We start from the raw sequence: 14,667 nt of genomic DNA, 5'->3' as shown, positions 1-14,667 counted from the left end.
CCCCAGCACATCCAAAGGCTGTTAACACAAATGGCCCATTTCACTGTATGTTTCAATGCATATGTGATAAATGAATCTAAACTTTCGAGACATCAGATCCTTTCCAGCATCGACAAGGTATGAGTCCTGGGTGAGTGCAGAAACAAAAGCTCTCAACACCATTCAGAGTCAGATTCAACATCTCAGCATTATGGAGTGAATTTGTTATTTTGTGGCAGCAGTACATTACAATATAGAAAATACAATGAGATATACAGTACTATACATTTACAACAAGAAATGTATGTATGAGTATATATTATACATATGTAAATTTTTATGTTTATGTATACCATAACTCCATAAGATATAGGAGTAGAATTAGGCCATTTGGCCCATCGAGTCTGCTCCGCTATTACATCATGGCTGATCCACTTTCCCTCTCCCTCCCTATTTCTTGCCTTCTCCCCGTATACCTTCATACGCTGACCAAGCAAGAATCTATCAACCTCTACCTTAAGTATACATGAAGGCTTGACCTCTACAACCATATGTGGCAACGGAGTCCACAGATTCGCCACTCTCTGGCTAAAGAAATTCCTCCTCATCTCCATTCTAAAAGGACGCCCCTCTATGAGGCTGTGATCCAAGACCTCGCCCCCCCCCACCTCACCCGACCCCACCCCACCACACCACCACAGGAAACATCCTCTCCAAATCCACTCTTTTGAGGCCTTCCAACATTGGATAGGTTTCAATAAGGTCACCCCTCATTCTTCTGAATTCCAGGGAATACAGGCCCAGAGACACCTAATGACAAGCTGTTCCACCCTGGATTCATTTTTGTGAAGTCCTTTGTACCCTCTCCGGTTTCAGCACATCCTTTTGAAAATAAAGAGCACAAAACTGCTCACAATACTCCAAATGAGGCCTCACCAGTGCTTTATAAATCCTCAACATTACATCCTTGCTTTTATATTCTAGTCCGCTTGAAATGAATGCTAACATTGCATTTGCCTTCCTCACCACTGACTCAACCTGTAAATCAACCCTTAGGGAATACTGCACAAGGACTCCCAAGTCCCCTTCTGCCTCAGATTTTTGAATTTTCTCTCCATTTAGATGATATTCTACCCTTTTATTCCTTCTACCAAAGTGCATTGCCATACACTTCCAGACACCATATTCCATCAGCCACTCCTTTTCCCATTCTCCTAATCTGTCTAAGTCCTTCTGCAGCTTCTCTACTTCCTCAAAACTACCTGCTCTCCACCTATCTTCATATCATCTGCAAACTTTGCAACAAATCCATCAATTCCATCATCCAAATCATTGACATATGATGTGAAAAGAAGTGGTCCCAACACAGACCCCTGTGCAACACCACTAGTCACCAGCAACCAACCAGAAAGGCTCTCTTTATTTCCACTCCCTGCTTCTGGCCAATCAGCCACTGCTTTATACACGAGAATCTTTCCTGTAATACCATGGGATCATAGCTTGTTCATCAGTCTCATGTGTGGCAACTTGTCAGAAGCTTTCTGAAAATCAAAGTACACAACAACAACCAATTCTTCTTCGTCTATTCTGCGTCTTATTTCTTCAAAGAATTCCAACAGATTTGTCAGGAAAGATTTTCCCTTGAGGAAACCATGCTGACTATGGCCTATTTTACCATGTGCCTCCAAGAACCTCGAAACCACATCCCTAACAATCAACTCCAACATCTTCCCAACCACTGTTGTCAGACTATCTGGCCTATAGTTTCCTTCCTTCTGCCTCTCTCCTTCTTGAAGAGTGGAGTGACATTTGCAATTTTCCAGTCTTCCAGAACCATTCCAGAAACTAGTGATTCTTGAACGATCATTGCTAATGCCTCCACAGTTTCTTCAGCCACCTCTTTCAGAACCCTGGGGTGTATATCATCTGGTCCAAGTGACTTATCTATCTTAAGGCCTTTCAGTTTTTCTAAATACCTTCTCCCCAGTAATGGCAACTTCACACAATTCCACCCCCTGACACTCTCAAACTTCCAGCATACTGCTAATGTCTTCCACAGTGAAGACTGATGTGAAATACTTATTCAGTTACCTGCCCTTTCCTTGTCCCCCATTACTACATCTCCAGCATAATTTTCCAGTGGACCAATATCCACTCTCACCTCTCTTTTACACTTTGAATCTGAAGAAACTTTTGGTACCTTTCTTTAATACTACTGGCCAGCTTACTTTTGTATTCCAGTTTTTCCTTAATAACTTTTTTAGTTTCCATCTGTTGTTTTTTAATAGCTTTCCTATCCTAAAAACTTCCCAATCCCAAACTCCCCACAAATTTTTGCTCTATTATATACCTTCCCTTTGGTTTATGTTTTGGTTTTGGCTTTGACTTCTCTTGTTAGCTACAGTTCTGTCATCTTGCTTTTTGAATACTACTTGCTCTTTGGGATATGTAGTGAATATCCTGTGCCTTCCAAACTGCTTTCAGAACTCCCAGCCATTGCTGCATGCACAAATGAGATCGGTACAGGTGGATGCGTTTTGGTCAGTGTGGATGCAATCCTGTTTCCCCGGTGTGTGGCTCTGTGACCAGAGCACCTGATTTGTGCTGGTTATTCTATAATGTTGACCATCCCAGGATGCCCACAGTTCCCCAGGTGGTCTTTGCGAAGAGTTATGGGAGCCGCAGGACAGGCCGAGGATGTCTTTAAGATCTTCTCAAAACGGCAGTCCCTCAGTACAGTACTGTGCTGAGGCAGAGATTTCCTCGCGTGTCAAACCCAGAGGGTATTAGGTGTGGGGGGCGGGGGGGGGGTAGGTTTAAAGGAGATGCAAGTTTTTTACATGGGCTGGTATGTGCCTGGAATGAGTTACCAGGGGTAGTAGTAAAAGCAGTCAGTTTGTGGAGTTTAAGAGACTTTTGAATAGACTCCATTTGTCAGGAGGTACAGGAACCTGAAGACACACACTCAGCATTTTAGGAACATCTTCTTCCCCTTCGCCATCAGATTTCCATGTGGTCCACAAACCCATCAACACTACCTCACAATTTTGTTCTCTCTTGTTGGTGTTGTTTATTTTTATGTATATATTTGCAATTTACACTTTTATGTTTGCACTTACTGTTGCCGCAAAACAGCAGATCTTACTGCATGTGACTAATGGCTAATCCAAGGGGCAAACAAGGTGATTGGAGGAAAGTATGGGGGGATGTTAGAGGTAAATTCTTTACACGGAGTGGTGGGTGCGTGGAACACGCTGTCAGGGGTGGTGTTAGAGGAAGATATGTTAGAGATATTTAAGAGACGTTTAGATAGGCACATGGATGGTAGAAAAATGCAGGGCTACGTGGGAGGGAAGGGTGAGATTGATTTTAGAGTAGATTAAATGGTCAGCACAACATTGTGGGCCGAAGCACCTGTTCTGTGTTCTACATGTCAGCGATAATAAACCTGATTATATGACACAAAGGTTGGGGGTGTTGTGGATAGTGTGAAGGACTGTCAGAGGTTACAACAGGACATTGAAAGGATGCAAAACTGGGCTGAGAAGTGGCAGATGGAATTCAACCCAGATAAGTGTGAGGTGGTTCATTTTGGTAGGTCAAATATGATGGCAGAATATAGTATTAATGATAAGACTCTTGGCAGTGTGGAGGATCAGAGGGTCTTGGGGTCCGAGTCCATAGGACACTCAAAGCTGCTGCGCAGGTTGACTCTGTGATTAAGAAGGCATACGGTGCATTGGCCTTCATCAATCGTGGGATTGAGTTTAAGAGCAGAGAGGTAATGTTACAGCTATATAGGACCCTGGTCAGACCCCACTTGGAGTACTGTACTCAGTTCTGGTCACCTCACTACAGGAAGGATGTGGAAACGATAGAAAGGGTGCAGAGGAGATTTACAAGGATGTTGCCTGGATTGGGGAGCATGGCTTATGAGAATAGGCTGAGTGAACTCGGCCTTTTCTCCTTGGAGCGACGGAGGATGAGAGGTGACCTGATAAAGGTGTTTAAGATGATGAGAGACATTGATCGTGTGGATAGTCAGAGGCTTTTTCCCAGGGCTGAGATGGCTAACACGAGAGAGGCATAGTATTAAGGTGCTTGGAAGTAGGTATAGGGGAGATGTCAGAGGTAAGCATTTTACACAGAGAGTGGTGAGTCCGTGGAATGGGCTGCCGGTAATGGTGGTGGAGGCAGATATGATGGGGTCTTTTAAGAGACTCCTGGATAGGTACATGGAGCTTAGAAAAATAGAGGGCTATGGGTAACCTTAGGTAATTTCTAAGGTTCAGCATAGCATTGTGGGTCGAAGGGCCTGTATTGTGCTGTAGGGTTTCTATGATTCTGAATATGGGGGGAATGGAGGGAAATAGATGATGTTTAGGAGGAGGAGATTTGTTATAAATTAGCATCAGGATTGCCACAACGTTGTGGGCCGAATGACTTGTCCAGTTCTTTACTGTTTTGTGTTTAGCTGTGGATGGGAGTGATGTCTGTCACCGAATCCCTTGTGTGCGTGTCCGTAGCGATGGGGCACAGGCAGTGGTGACTGGTTGACTATTCCTGAGAAGAATACGAACGCCGCTGATTACCTGGTGTGCAGAGCGGAGACTGGACCAGATTGCTGGTTCTGCTCTTCACCAGTGCTCCCAGCCGACCTGCTCTGTGGCTCCCGAGCCCCTCTCCCCCACCGCCGAGTGAGTTAATTCCGTTTCTGATCATGCTGGTCAGGTGACTGCTGAATTTGCTGGGCGCCCTGTTTGCATCTGCCTTGTTTGCCTCTCTGAGATACAGTACTGCTTTACCCCGGGCTGGAGCAGAGAAATCACAACCGGGCAGTGCGCCGCCGGTTACATCGTTCCCGGTCTCACTGGTAGGTGCTTTACAACATCAGTTCTCCACTGTGAATACACACAGGCTTCCTGTCCTTGATTACAAAGGGCACGGTCCACCGACCTTGAATCCTCTGTCCTTGTTGGGGAATTTGTGCGTGAGACTATTTGAATTTCAAATTGACCGAAAGTGCTTTAAACGAGCTGTAATTTACGGGAGGATGGAAATGCATTCAATGACAATGCCCTTGCCCTTGCTGAGCGGGAGACCAGTGTTTACTCTCTGGGTTCTCGGATGGCGTCTTTACAGACTCCGTACTGATGTCCTGGCCCCTGGAGTGGGTGTGAATTTATTTAACGTGCAGTCAGTGAGGGGGCTTGTGTGTGTGTGTGTGTGTGTGTGTGTGTGTGTGTGGGGGGGGGGGGGGCGGTGGAGACGGAGGATGTGCGAGTGTTTTAAGGTGCTAATCCAACTGTCATAGAACCTAATACAGCACAGAAACGGGCCCTCCAGCCCACAATGTTGGACCAACCAATTAAATTAGTAATCTAGTGGCCAGCTAAACTAATCCCCTCTGCCTACACAATGTCCATATCCTTCCATTTCCCTCACATCCATGTGCCTATTTAAACAGCTCTTCGAAATCCTTAATCTGCCTGCCTCTACCACCAGCCCAAACAGAGCATGCCAGGCACCCACCATTGCCTACGTAAAAAAAAACACTTGCCCCTTGCATCTCCTTTGAAATTATCTCCTCTCACCTTAAATGCATGCCCTCTGGTATTTGACATTTCCATCCTGGGAAAAAGAAAAGTCTCTTTTCCCATGAATACTTGTGAGTATCTGTAGCTGGGAACTGGAGATTAATAGTGATGGCATACTCCAAGGCAAATTGCATCCAGGCCCTGAAGAAATGAGCTGTGTTGGGATTCTGCTCTGAGTTTGGACCTTCTCAATCTGGTGAAACATTTTGACTTGTCATCTGAAAGGACAGAAGGCTGTGTGTGCATGGAACGTCCTCCCAAGGTGGGTGAGCTTGTGTTCAGGAGGAAGGGTTGGAAGGATAGGTCAGGCTAGATGGGCTGAAGGGCCTGTTTCTGTGCTGTAGTTTTCTGTGATTCAGTAACAGCTCAAAGGCAGGGTTTGGTGCTCAGAGTAGGCATGTCACGTTGGTGCTGGAATGTGTGGCGACATCCTTGTGGTGTGTAGGTTGTTGGTGCAAATGCCACATTTCACTGTATGTTTCCATGTGTTCTGTGACAAATGAATCTTGTATTCCTGGTTCGAGAGGAGATCCATCTATCCTATCAGTCAAGCCGGTGAGATGTGGAGGCCTGTGCACTGTCAGTAGAGCATTTGGCCAGTGTGATTTAGCATCAAATCATTAACCCTGAGCATGTTGTCATGCAGGGTAGCTGCCCAGGACCAAGGATGAACTGTATTCATCATGTATACAGTATTTGTATGTATTAGGGATTTGCCGTGGTGTGTCAGCACGACATGCAACAACATTCAACAATTATAAAGAGTAAAGAATTATATAAAGTTAGAGGTTCAAGTATGGCCATGAAATAAAACGTACATAAATACATCAACAGCAGCATGTGATTGCAATGTAAATGGCATTATGAACAGTGGTTTGAAGTGTTTACAGAGCAGTGACAGGGGTTGAGGAGGTGAGGGAGCTACCCAGAATGGTTGATCAGATTAACTGTCTGGGGGAAGAAACTTCTAAAATGGTAAAAGGCTTTTTGTTTTAATAGCCTTAGCACTTTCCAGAAGAGAGCTTTTGGAAAAGGCATTTCTCAGGGTGAAGTGGGTCCACAGTGATTTTTCCTGCCTGCTTCTTTGTCCTGACAGTGATGGTAGACTGCAGCCAGTGACCTTTCCTGCTGAGCTGACGGTTCGTGTAGGCTGAAACGTTATCACTGGTATGGTAACTACTCTGGCTTTTGAACTTCTGCTGTATATTGGTCAAGGAAAGCTAAACTTTGTATCTGAATTAATTTGGTTTTCTTGCAGGCGATAACAAACAAGGCATCAGGAATTTGGGCTACTTGTCCCATTGCCCAGTCTGAGGAGCTTGGGCTGATGCTCCCACTAGTTTACTGTTCTGTCTAGTTAGTATGTTTTATAACTCTTGTCAAAAGGAAGGAACATTAGTCATAGTCCTGCAATTGTTTTTTTTCTGTGGGGCTGTGTCAGGCAAAGGGTGGGAATAAAGCAGACCTTTTCTGGTCGGCTGCTGGTGACTACTGGTGTTCCACAGGGATCCCCAGCTTTTATGTCATACTGTATGTTAATAATCTGGGTGCAGAATTGATGGCTTTGTGGTCAAGTTTGCTGGCGATACAAATATAGGTGGAGGGGCAGGTAGTGTTGAGGAAGCAGGAAGTTTGCAGGGTTTAGATCAGGAGAACGGGCAAAGGAATGGCAGATGGTAAACAGTGTAGGGAAGTTTATGGCCATGCACTTTGTAGAAGGAATAAAGACTGATTTTTAAATAAGGAGTGAATTCAGAAATCTGAGGCGCAAAGGGACTTGTGAATCCTAGTGCAGGATTCCCCAACCTTGCAGGTTGAGTCGGTGATCAGGGAGGCAAATGTAATGTTAGTATTCTTTTTGAGAGGACTAGACTATAAAAGCAAGGATGTAATGATGAGGCTTTATAAAATGTTGGTCAAACCATGTTTGGAGTATTGTGAGCAGTTTTGGACCTCTTATCTAAGAAAGGATGTGCTGGCATTGGAGAGGGTCCAGTTGAGGTTCACTAAAATAATTTCAGGAATGAAAGTATTTACATATGAGGAGCAATTGACAGCTCTATGCCTGTACTTGCTGGAGTTTAGAAGAATGAGGGGAGATCTTATTGAAACCTACTGAATATTGAAAGGCCTGGATGGAGTGGACATGAAAAGGATGTTTCCCATCATGGGAGGATGTAGGGCTCTGTATTTAGCATTAACGTTAAAGTATTTTGCATGCTATGGTCATGCTGGAATGTGATGATACTTGCTGAGTTGTTCCCAACACATCCTTTCGTTGTGTTGGTTGTAACACAAACGACTCATTTCACTGAATGTCTCCACGTACAGGTGATAAATAAATCCGAATCTGAAAGTAAGAAAACTCGCACAACACTGAACCTTTTGCACCTCCACCAGGCGTTCAGCTGAGGCCAGATGTGAAGATACCCAGTCCCTCAGAGCCAAGGGAAGCAATGCAAGGGAGGTCAGTGTACTGGCACCTCCAGCTCACTCCTGACCCCAGAGATCGTGGAAGTCAGGAATGGAAATGGAGATGACTTTTCTACGGTGGGTGAGTCTAGGACCAGAGGGCACACCTTCAGAAGAGAGGGACGACTGTTTAGAACAGAAATAGAAGAATTTCTTTAGCCAGAACATGGTGAATCTGTGGAATTCATTGCCACAGATGGTTGTGGGGGCCAACTAACTGTCTTGTCTCCCTTTCTCTTCACCATTTACACCTCAGACTTCAACTACTGCACAGAGTCTTGTCATCTTCAGAAGTTTTCAGATGACTCTGCCATAGTTGGATGCATCAGCAAGGGAGATGAGGCTGAGTACAGGGCTACGGTAGGAAATGTTGTTACATGGTGTGAGCAGAATTATCTGCAGCTTAATGTGAAAAAGACTAAGGAGCTGGTGGTAGACCTGAGGAGAGCTAAGGTACCAGTGACCCCTGTTTCTATCCAGGGGGTCAGTGTGGACATGGTGGAGGATTACAAATACCTGGGGATATGAATTGACAATAAACTGGACTGGTCAAAGAACACTGAGGCTGTCTACAAGAAGGGTCAGAGCCGTCTCTATTTCCTGAGGAGACTGAGGTCCTTTAACATCTGCCGGATGATGCTGAGGATGTTCTACGAGTCTGTGGTGGCCAGTGCTATCATGTTTGCTGTTGTGTGCTGGGGCAGCAGGCTGAGGGTAGCAGACACCAACAGAATCAACAAACTCATTCGTAAGGCCAGTGATGTTGTGGGGATGGAACTGGACTCTCTGACGGTGGTGTCTGAAAAGAGGATGCTGTCTAAGTTGCATGCCATCTTGGACAATGTCTCCCATCCACTACATAATGTACTGGTTGAGCACAGGAGTACATTCAGCCAGAGACTCATTCCACCGAGATGCAACACTGAGCGTCATAGGAAGTCATTCCTGCCTGTGGCCATCAAACTTTACAACTCCTCCCTTGGAGGGTTCAGACACCCTGAGCCAATAGGCTGGTCCTGGATTTATTTCATAGTTTACTGGCATAATTTACATATTACTATTTATTATTTATGGAGCAACTGTAACGATAACCAGTTTCCCCCGGGATCAATAAAGTATGACTATGACTATATTTAAAGCAGACATTGATAGGTTCTTAACTAGTAATGGTGTCAAAGATTATGTGGAGAAGGCAGGAAAATGGGGTTTAAAGGGATAATAAATCAACCATGATGGAATGGTAGAGCAGGTCTAATTCTGCTACAATACAACCAATCGTACAGTTCAGTTCTCTGCTTACAGAATCAAATGTTTGTATTTTGAATATGATCACTTAAGCTTTGTAGGGGCAGATGTTCTTTGCTGGCATAAGGCAGGGTCAGAATGAGGTTTAATATCAGTGGCATATGTTGTGAAACGTGTTGTTTTGCAGCAGCTGTACGATGCAATGCGTCATAATAAACTATAAATTACAATGAGAAATGTATTTTAAAAATTAAATGTAATAAATGTTTTAAAAAGCAAGCAAAAAAATAAAGTAGTGAGGTAGTGTTGATGGGTTCATGTCCATTCAGAAATCTGATGGTGGATGGTGAAACATTGAGTGGGTGTCTTCAGGCTCCTGTACCACCTCCTTGATGGTAGCAGTGAGAAGAGGGCACGCCCTGGGGAACTGACGGATGAATCATAACACAAATCAGTGATCTTCAGGACAGATTCTGCTGTACTAGGGCTCACCAGGTAAATAATTGTGAAAGCACATTCCTCCAAGAAATACCTTCAATGATCTGGCAGCATGATAGTGTAGTGGTCAGCACAACGCTTTACAGTACCAGTGACCCGGGTTCGATTCCCATCACACAGTAGCGTAGTGGTTAGCACAACGTTTTACAGTACCAGTGACCCGGGTTCAATTCCCATCACACGGTAGTGTAGTGGTTAGCACAACGTTTTACAATACCAGTGACCCGGGTTCAATTCCTATCACACGGTAGTGTAGTGGTCAGCACAACGTTTTACAGTACCAGTGACCCGGGTTCAATTCCCATCACACGGTAGTGTAGTGGTCAGCACAACGTTTTACAGTACCAGCGACCCGGGTTCGATTCCCATCGCACGGTAGTGTAGTGGTCAGCACAACGTTTTACAGTACCAGTGACCCGGGTTCAATTCCCATCACACGGTAGTGTAGTGGTTAGCACAACGCTTTACAGTACCAGTGACCCGGGTTCAATTCCCATCACACGGTAGTGTAGTGGTCAGCACAACGTTTTACAGTACCAGTGACCCGGGTTCGATTCCCATCACACGGTAGTGTAGTGGTTAGCACAACGTTTTACAGTACCAGTGACCCGGGTTCGATTCCCATCACACGGTAGTGTAGTGGTTAGCACAACGCTTTACAGTACCAGTGACCCGGGTTCAATTCCCATCACACGGTAGTGTAGTGGTCAGCACAACGTTTTACAGTACCAGTGACCCGGGTTTGATTCCCATCACACAGTAGCGTAGTGGTTAGCACAACGTTTTACAGTACCAGTGACCCGGGTTCGATTCCCATCACACGGTAGTGTAGTGGTTAACACAACGTTTTACAGTACCAGTGACCCGGGTTCGATTCCCGTCGCACAGTAGTGTGGTTAGCACAACACTTTACAGTACCAGTGACCCGGGTTCAATTCCCATCGCACGGTAGTATAGTGGTTAGCACAATGGTTTACAGTACCAGTGACCCAGGTTCGATTCCCACTGTTGTCTGTAAGGAGTTTGTGTGTTCTCCCCAAGATCATGTGGGTTTCCTCCAGATGCTCCGGTTTCCTCCCACAGTCCAAAGACATACCAGTTGGTAGGTTAATCATATGTGGTTCCAGTACACAAGAAGGGCCAACTGAAAGTCTTGAATGACTACCGTCCAGTGTCCCTGACCTCACACATCACGATGACTCTTGAGAGGCTGGTCCTGTCTCACCTCTAACCCCCGGTCAGATCAGCCCCCGCTCCCTTGCAGTTTGCCTACCAGGAGCACATTGGAGTCGATGATGCTGTTATCTGCCTGCTGAACAGAACCTACTCCCATTTTGGATAAGCAGGGTAGCAATGTGAGGATCGTGTGTTTTGATTTTCCTAGTGCCTTCAATACCGTACAGCCCTCATTGCTGGAGGAAAAGCTCAGTTCAATGCAGGTTGGCTCTTCCATTGAATCCTGGACAATGGACTATCTGATTGGCAGACCACAGTGTGTGCAGCTTCAGAGCTGTGTATCAGACATGGCTATAAGCAGCACTGGGGCCTGACAGGGGACTGTATTGGCTCCCTTCCTGCTTACCCTGTTTACCTCGGACTGTAAATACAACACTGAGTCATTTCATCAGCAGGAATTCTCTGAAAACTCAGCAATAGTTGGGTGTATAAAGAAAGGATGGGAGTATGAATACACGGCCCTGGTGGAGAACTTTGTGAAATGGTGCAAGCTGAATCATCTGCAGCTCGATGTCAGTGAAACAAAGGAGATGGTGATGGACTTTAGGAAGACTGAGCCTACACTGCTCCCTGTTACTATTAATGGTGAGGACGTGGATGTGGTGAGGACCTACAAGTACCTGGGAGTGCACCTGGATGACAGATGAGTGGAGCATGAACACAGAGGCTGTGTATAAGGACCAGAGTCACCGCTACTTCCTGAGGAGACTGAGGTCCTTTGGAGTATGCAGGCTTTCCTTCGCATGTTCTGTCAGTCTGTTGTCGCCAGTACAATCTTCTGTGTGGTGGTGTGCTGGGGCAATGGCACCAACATGGGTGATGCCAACAGGCTCAATAAACTGATTAGAAAGGCTGGATCTGTTATAGGATTCAAACTGGACACACTTGAGGCTGTGATAGAACAAAGGATCCTAAGGAAAATCCTGGCAAGTTTGGACAATGTTTCTCATTCTCTGCATTTCACCTTGGCAGAACAGAGGAGCACTTTTAGTAATAGACTAAGACAACCATCCTGCTCCAAAGAGTGCTATATGAGGTCATTCTAGACCTGGGCTATTAGGCTCTATAATGAATCAACCTATAGTTCGGGAAGTGATGAACCCCTCCTGTTAGACTGTGGTAACTTATTTTTAATCTTTCTACTTCTCTTCTAATATTTATATCTGTGTACTTGTAATGCTACTGTGACACGGTAATTTCCTTTGAGATCAATAAAGTATCGATCTTAATAGGTCATTGTAAGTCGTTCTGTGATGAAGTCGGGGGATTGCTGGGTGTTGTGGAGGGCCTGTCCCACGCTGTATCTCAATAAATAACCAATCTGAGTTGGCTACATGCTAGAGAAAAGCTGTTTGCAAAGGGAACCTCCCACTAAATGATGTGTTCTCTGACAGGTTGAAAGATGGAACGTAGGTTTAGATTTATTATTGTCAGAGGTACCATGGAAAACCTTGCATGCTGTTCATCCATATCAAATGTTACACAGTGATTGAGGTAGATGAAGGGAAAACAGTAACAGAACATAGTGATGCACATAAAATGCTGAGGAACTCAGCTGACCAGACATGTGGAGTAACAAAGAACATTGGGTTAGAGTTAACACTGGCTTAAAGAAGGTGTAGTGCAAGGACATCATGAGGTAGATTTAGGAATTGTGGACCTGTATTCCCAGACCCCTCTGTTCTACTACACTACTGTTCACTGAGTAAGAGCTTCCCCTGGTTGGTCCTCCCAAAGTGCACCACCTCACTCTTGTTTGCATTCAGTTCTATCTGACATTTTTCAGCCCATTTTTCCAGATGGTTCAGGTCCCTCTATGTGTTTGATAGTCTTCCTCACTGTCCAATACACTGCCATTCTTGGTGTCATCCGCAAATTTACTGATTCAGTTTATCATTCAGATCGATGATTATGGATGACAAACAACAGCAGACCCAGCACTGATCCCTGCGGCGCACAACTGGTATGAAACGCTGCAGTAAGTGGCCAATATATTAGCACCAGCTCAAAGCACCGAACCAGAGCTAATGATGTCACCACCCCTGAAGTCCCAGCCTGCATTCACCTGGCGTTCGTGTTCCAATGCGTGAGTTCCTGTTCTATATTGCATTCTTGTGGTTAATTCCCACAATAGTAATCAAAGTTCCTTCAGCTAGTTCTGTTATGTTCAAGGCCACAGTGGTGGTGAGACGTTTGACAAGAACAATGATTAGCCCTTTACAATACATGGTAGAAGCTGTCCATGAACCTGGAGATATGTGCTTTCAGGCTTTTTGTATCTTCTGCTCGATGGGGGAGGATGAACAGAAAATGTCCGGGGTGGGTGGGGTCTTTCATTATGCTGGCCACTTTACTGAGACAGTGAGAAGTGTAGACAGAATCCATGGAGGGGAATCCGAATCACTTTATTGCCCATATGTGAAACATACCAGAATTGACTGTGGTTTGGCGTCAAGCATAAAACACAGTACAATACCGTAACAGACAACACAATAGCAACCAACAATCTACACGACAACTGAGCAAACAGCCATGAGCAATCAACAATTAGCACAAACGTCAATAATCAAACTGAAGAACGTAAATGCGAACATATGAACAGACATTTAACGGATGTAGTGCAGAGACAGTCAGAATATTACACCTGAGTGAGTTCCGCTGAGAAGCTGGATAGTTAGAGGAAAAGTTTTGGAACTGACATATAGTCCTGGCAGTGATGGACTTGTAGCATCTCTCCGATGGCAATTTGGTGACCGCCAGAGTGGGTGAAGTCAGCAGTAATTTTTTCAGCTCTTCACGCTGGTGATGAACAGTTCTTTCAATGTTGGTAGCTGACAGTCAGTGATCTTCTCCGCCCTGAACCACTCACTGCAGCCTGGACTTGGAGAGGGAGGGAGGGAGGAGGTGGTAGGAAACCAAACGCTGATAGAGATTATCACAACACTCAATGATGGCTGAGTAAAGATTCATCAGGGTAGCCCCGAGATGTTAACTGGTGTAAGATCATCAGTTTCTGCCGGGCTTTCCTCATGACGAGCATAATGTGCTTGTCCCACTTCAATGTATTGGTCATGGTAGCTGCCAGGAATATGAATGACTGTACCACAGGCACAGCCTGACCATGAAGGTCCAAGGGGATGGGGTTGCCAGCAGAAGTCAATCCACATTTCCACTGTTTTGACAGCATTAAGTTCCAAGTTGTTACGAGCACACTGAGCTGCCAGATGGTCCACCTCTCTTTGTCAGAATCAGACTCAGGTTTATTATCACCGGCATGTGATGTGAAATTTGTTAACTTAGCAGCAGCAGTTCAATGCAATACATAGTCTAGCAGAGAGGAAAAGAAATAAAACATAATAATAAATAAACAAGTAAATCAATTACATATATTGAATAGATTTAAAAAACGTGCAAAAACAGAAATACTGTATATTAAAAAAGCAGGTAATGTCATTATTAGAGACGAGACCAACAACAGTGTTCCGCAATTTGAATGGATTTGTCTGTGGAGTTCTGTCGTTTGTGTAAAGTGGGGTGAAAGAACAGAACTCTGGGGAGAGCCTGTGATTATAGGCATGGAATCAGGCCAGTACGAGCCCAAAGGCTGGTGTCCGTGGTGTGCTGAGCTGTGTCCACAACT

The 14,667-nt window shown here is 45.0% G+C and overlaps 1 protein-coding gene across 7 annotated transcripts in view; it reads left to right on the top strand.

Moving 5' to 3' along the window:
- Nucleotides 1-14,667, top strand: part of LOC134351452 (anoctamin-4-like) — a 226,299-nt gene that overhangs the window by 77,705 nt on the left and 133,927 nt on the right. Inside the window, exon 1 of one of the 7 annotated variants that reach the window (XM_063057601.1) lies at nucleotides 4,585-4,852. The exons of 5 other annotated variants lie outside the window; for them this stretch is intronic. Coding sequence is in view for 1 of the 2 variants with exons in the window: in XM_063057599.1 (XP_062913669.1) it covers nucleotides 13,110-13,113 (4 nt within the window). In the remaining variant the exon portion in view is untranslated. Of the gene's footprint in view, nucleotides 1-4,584; nucleotides 4,853-13,054; nucleotides 13,114-14,667 lie in introns of those variants that run through there. One more of the 7 variants, XM_063057599.1, reaches the window with a different exon arrangement.

Source organism: Mobula hypostoma, chromosome 9, assembly GCF_963921235.1.
Source record: "Mobula hypostoma chromosome 9, sMobHyp1.1, whole genome shotgun sequence".
Classification (NCBI taxonomy): domain Eukaryota; kingdom Metazoa; phylum Chordata; class Chondrichthyes; order Myliobatiformes; family Myliobatidae; genus Mobula; species Mobula hypostoma.
Note: the sequence above shows the minus strand (reverse complement) of the source record. Positions and strands in the feature narration are given on the sequence as shown.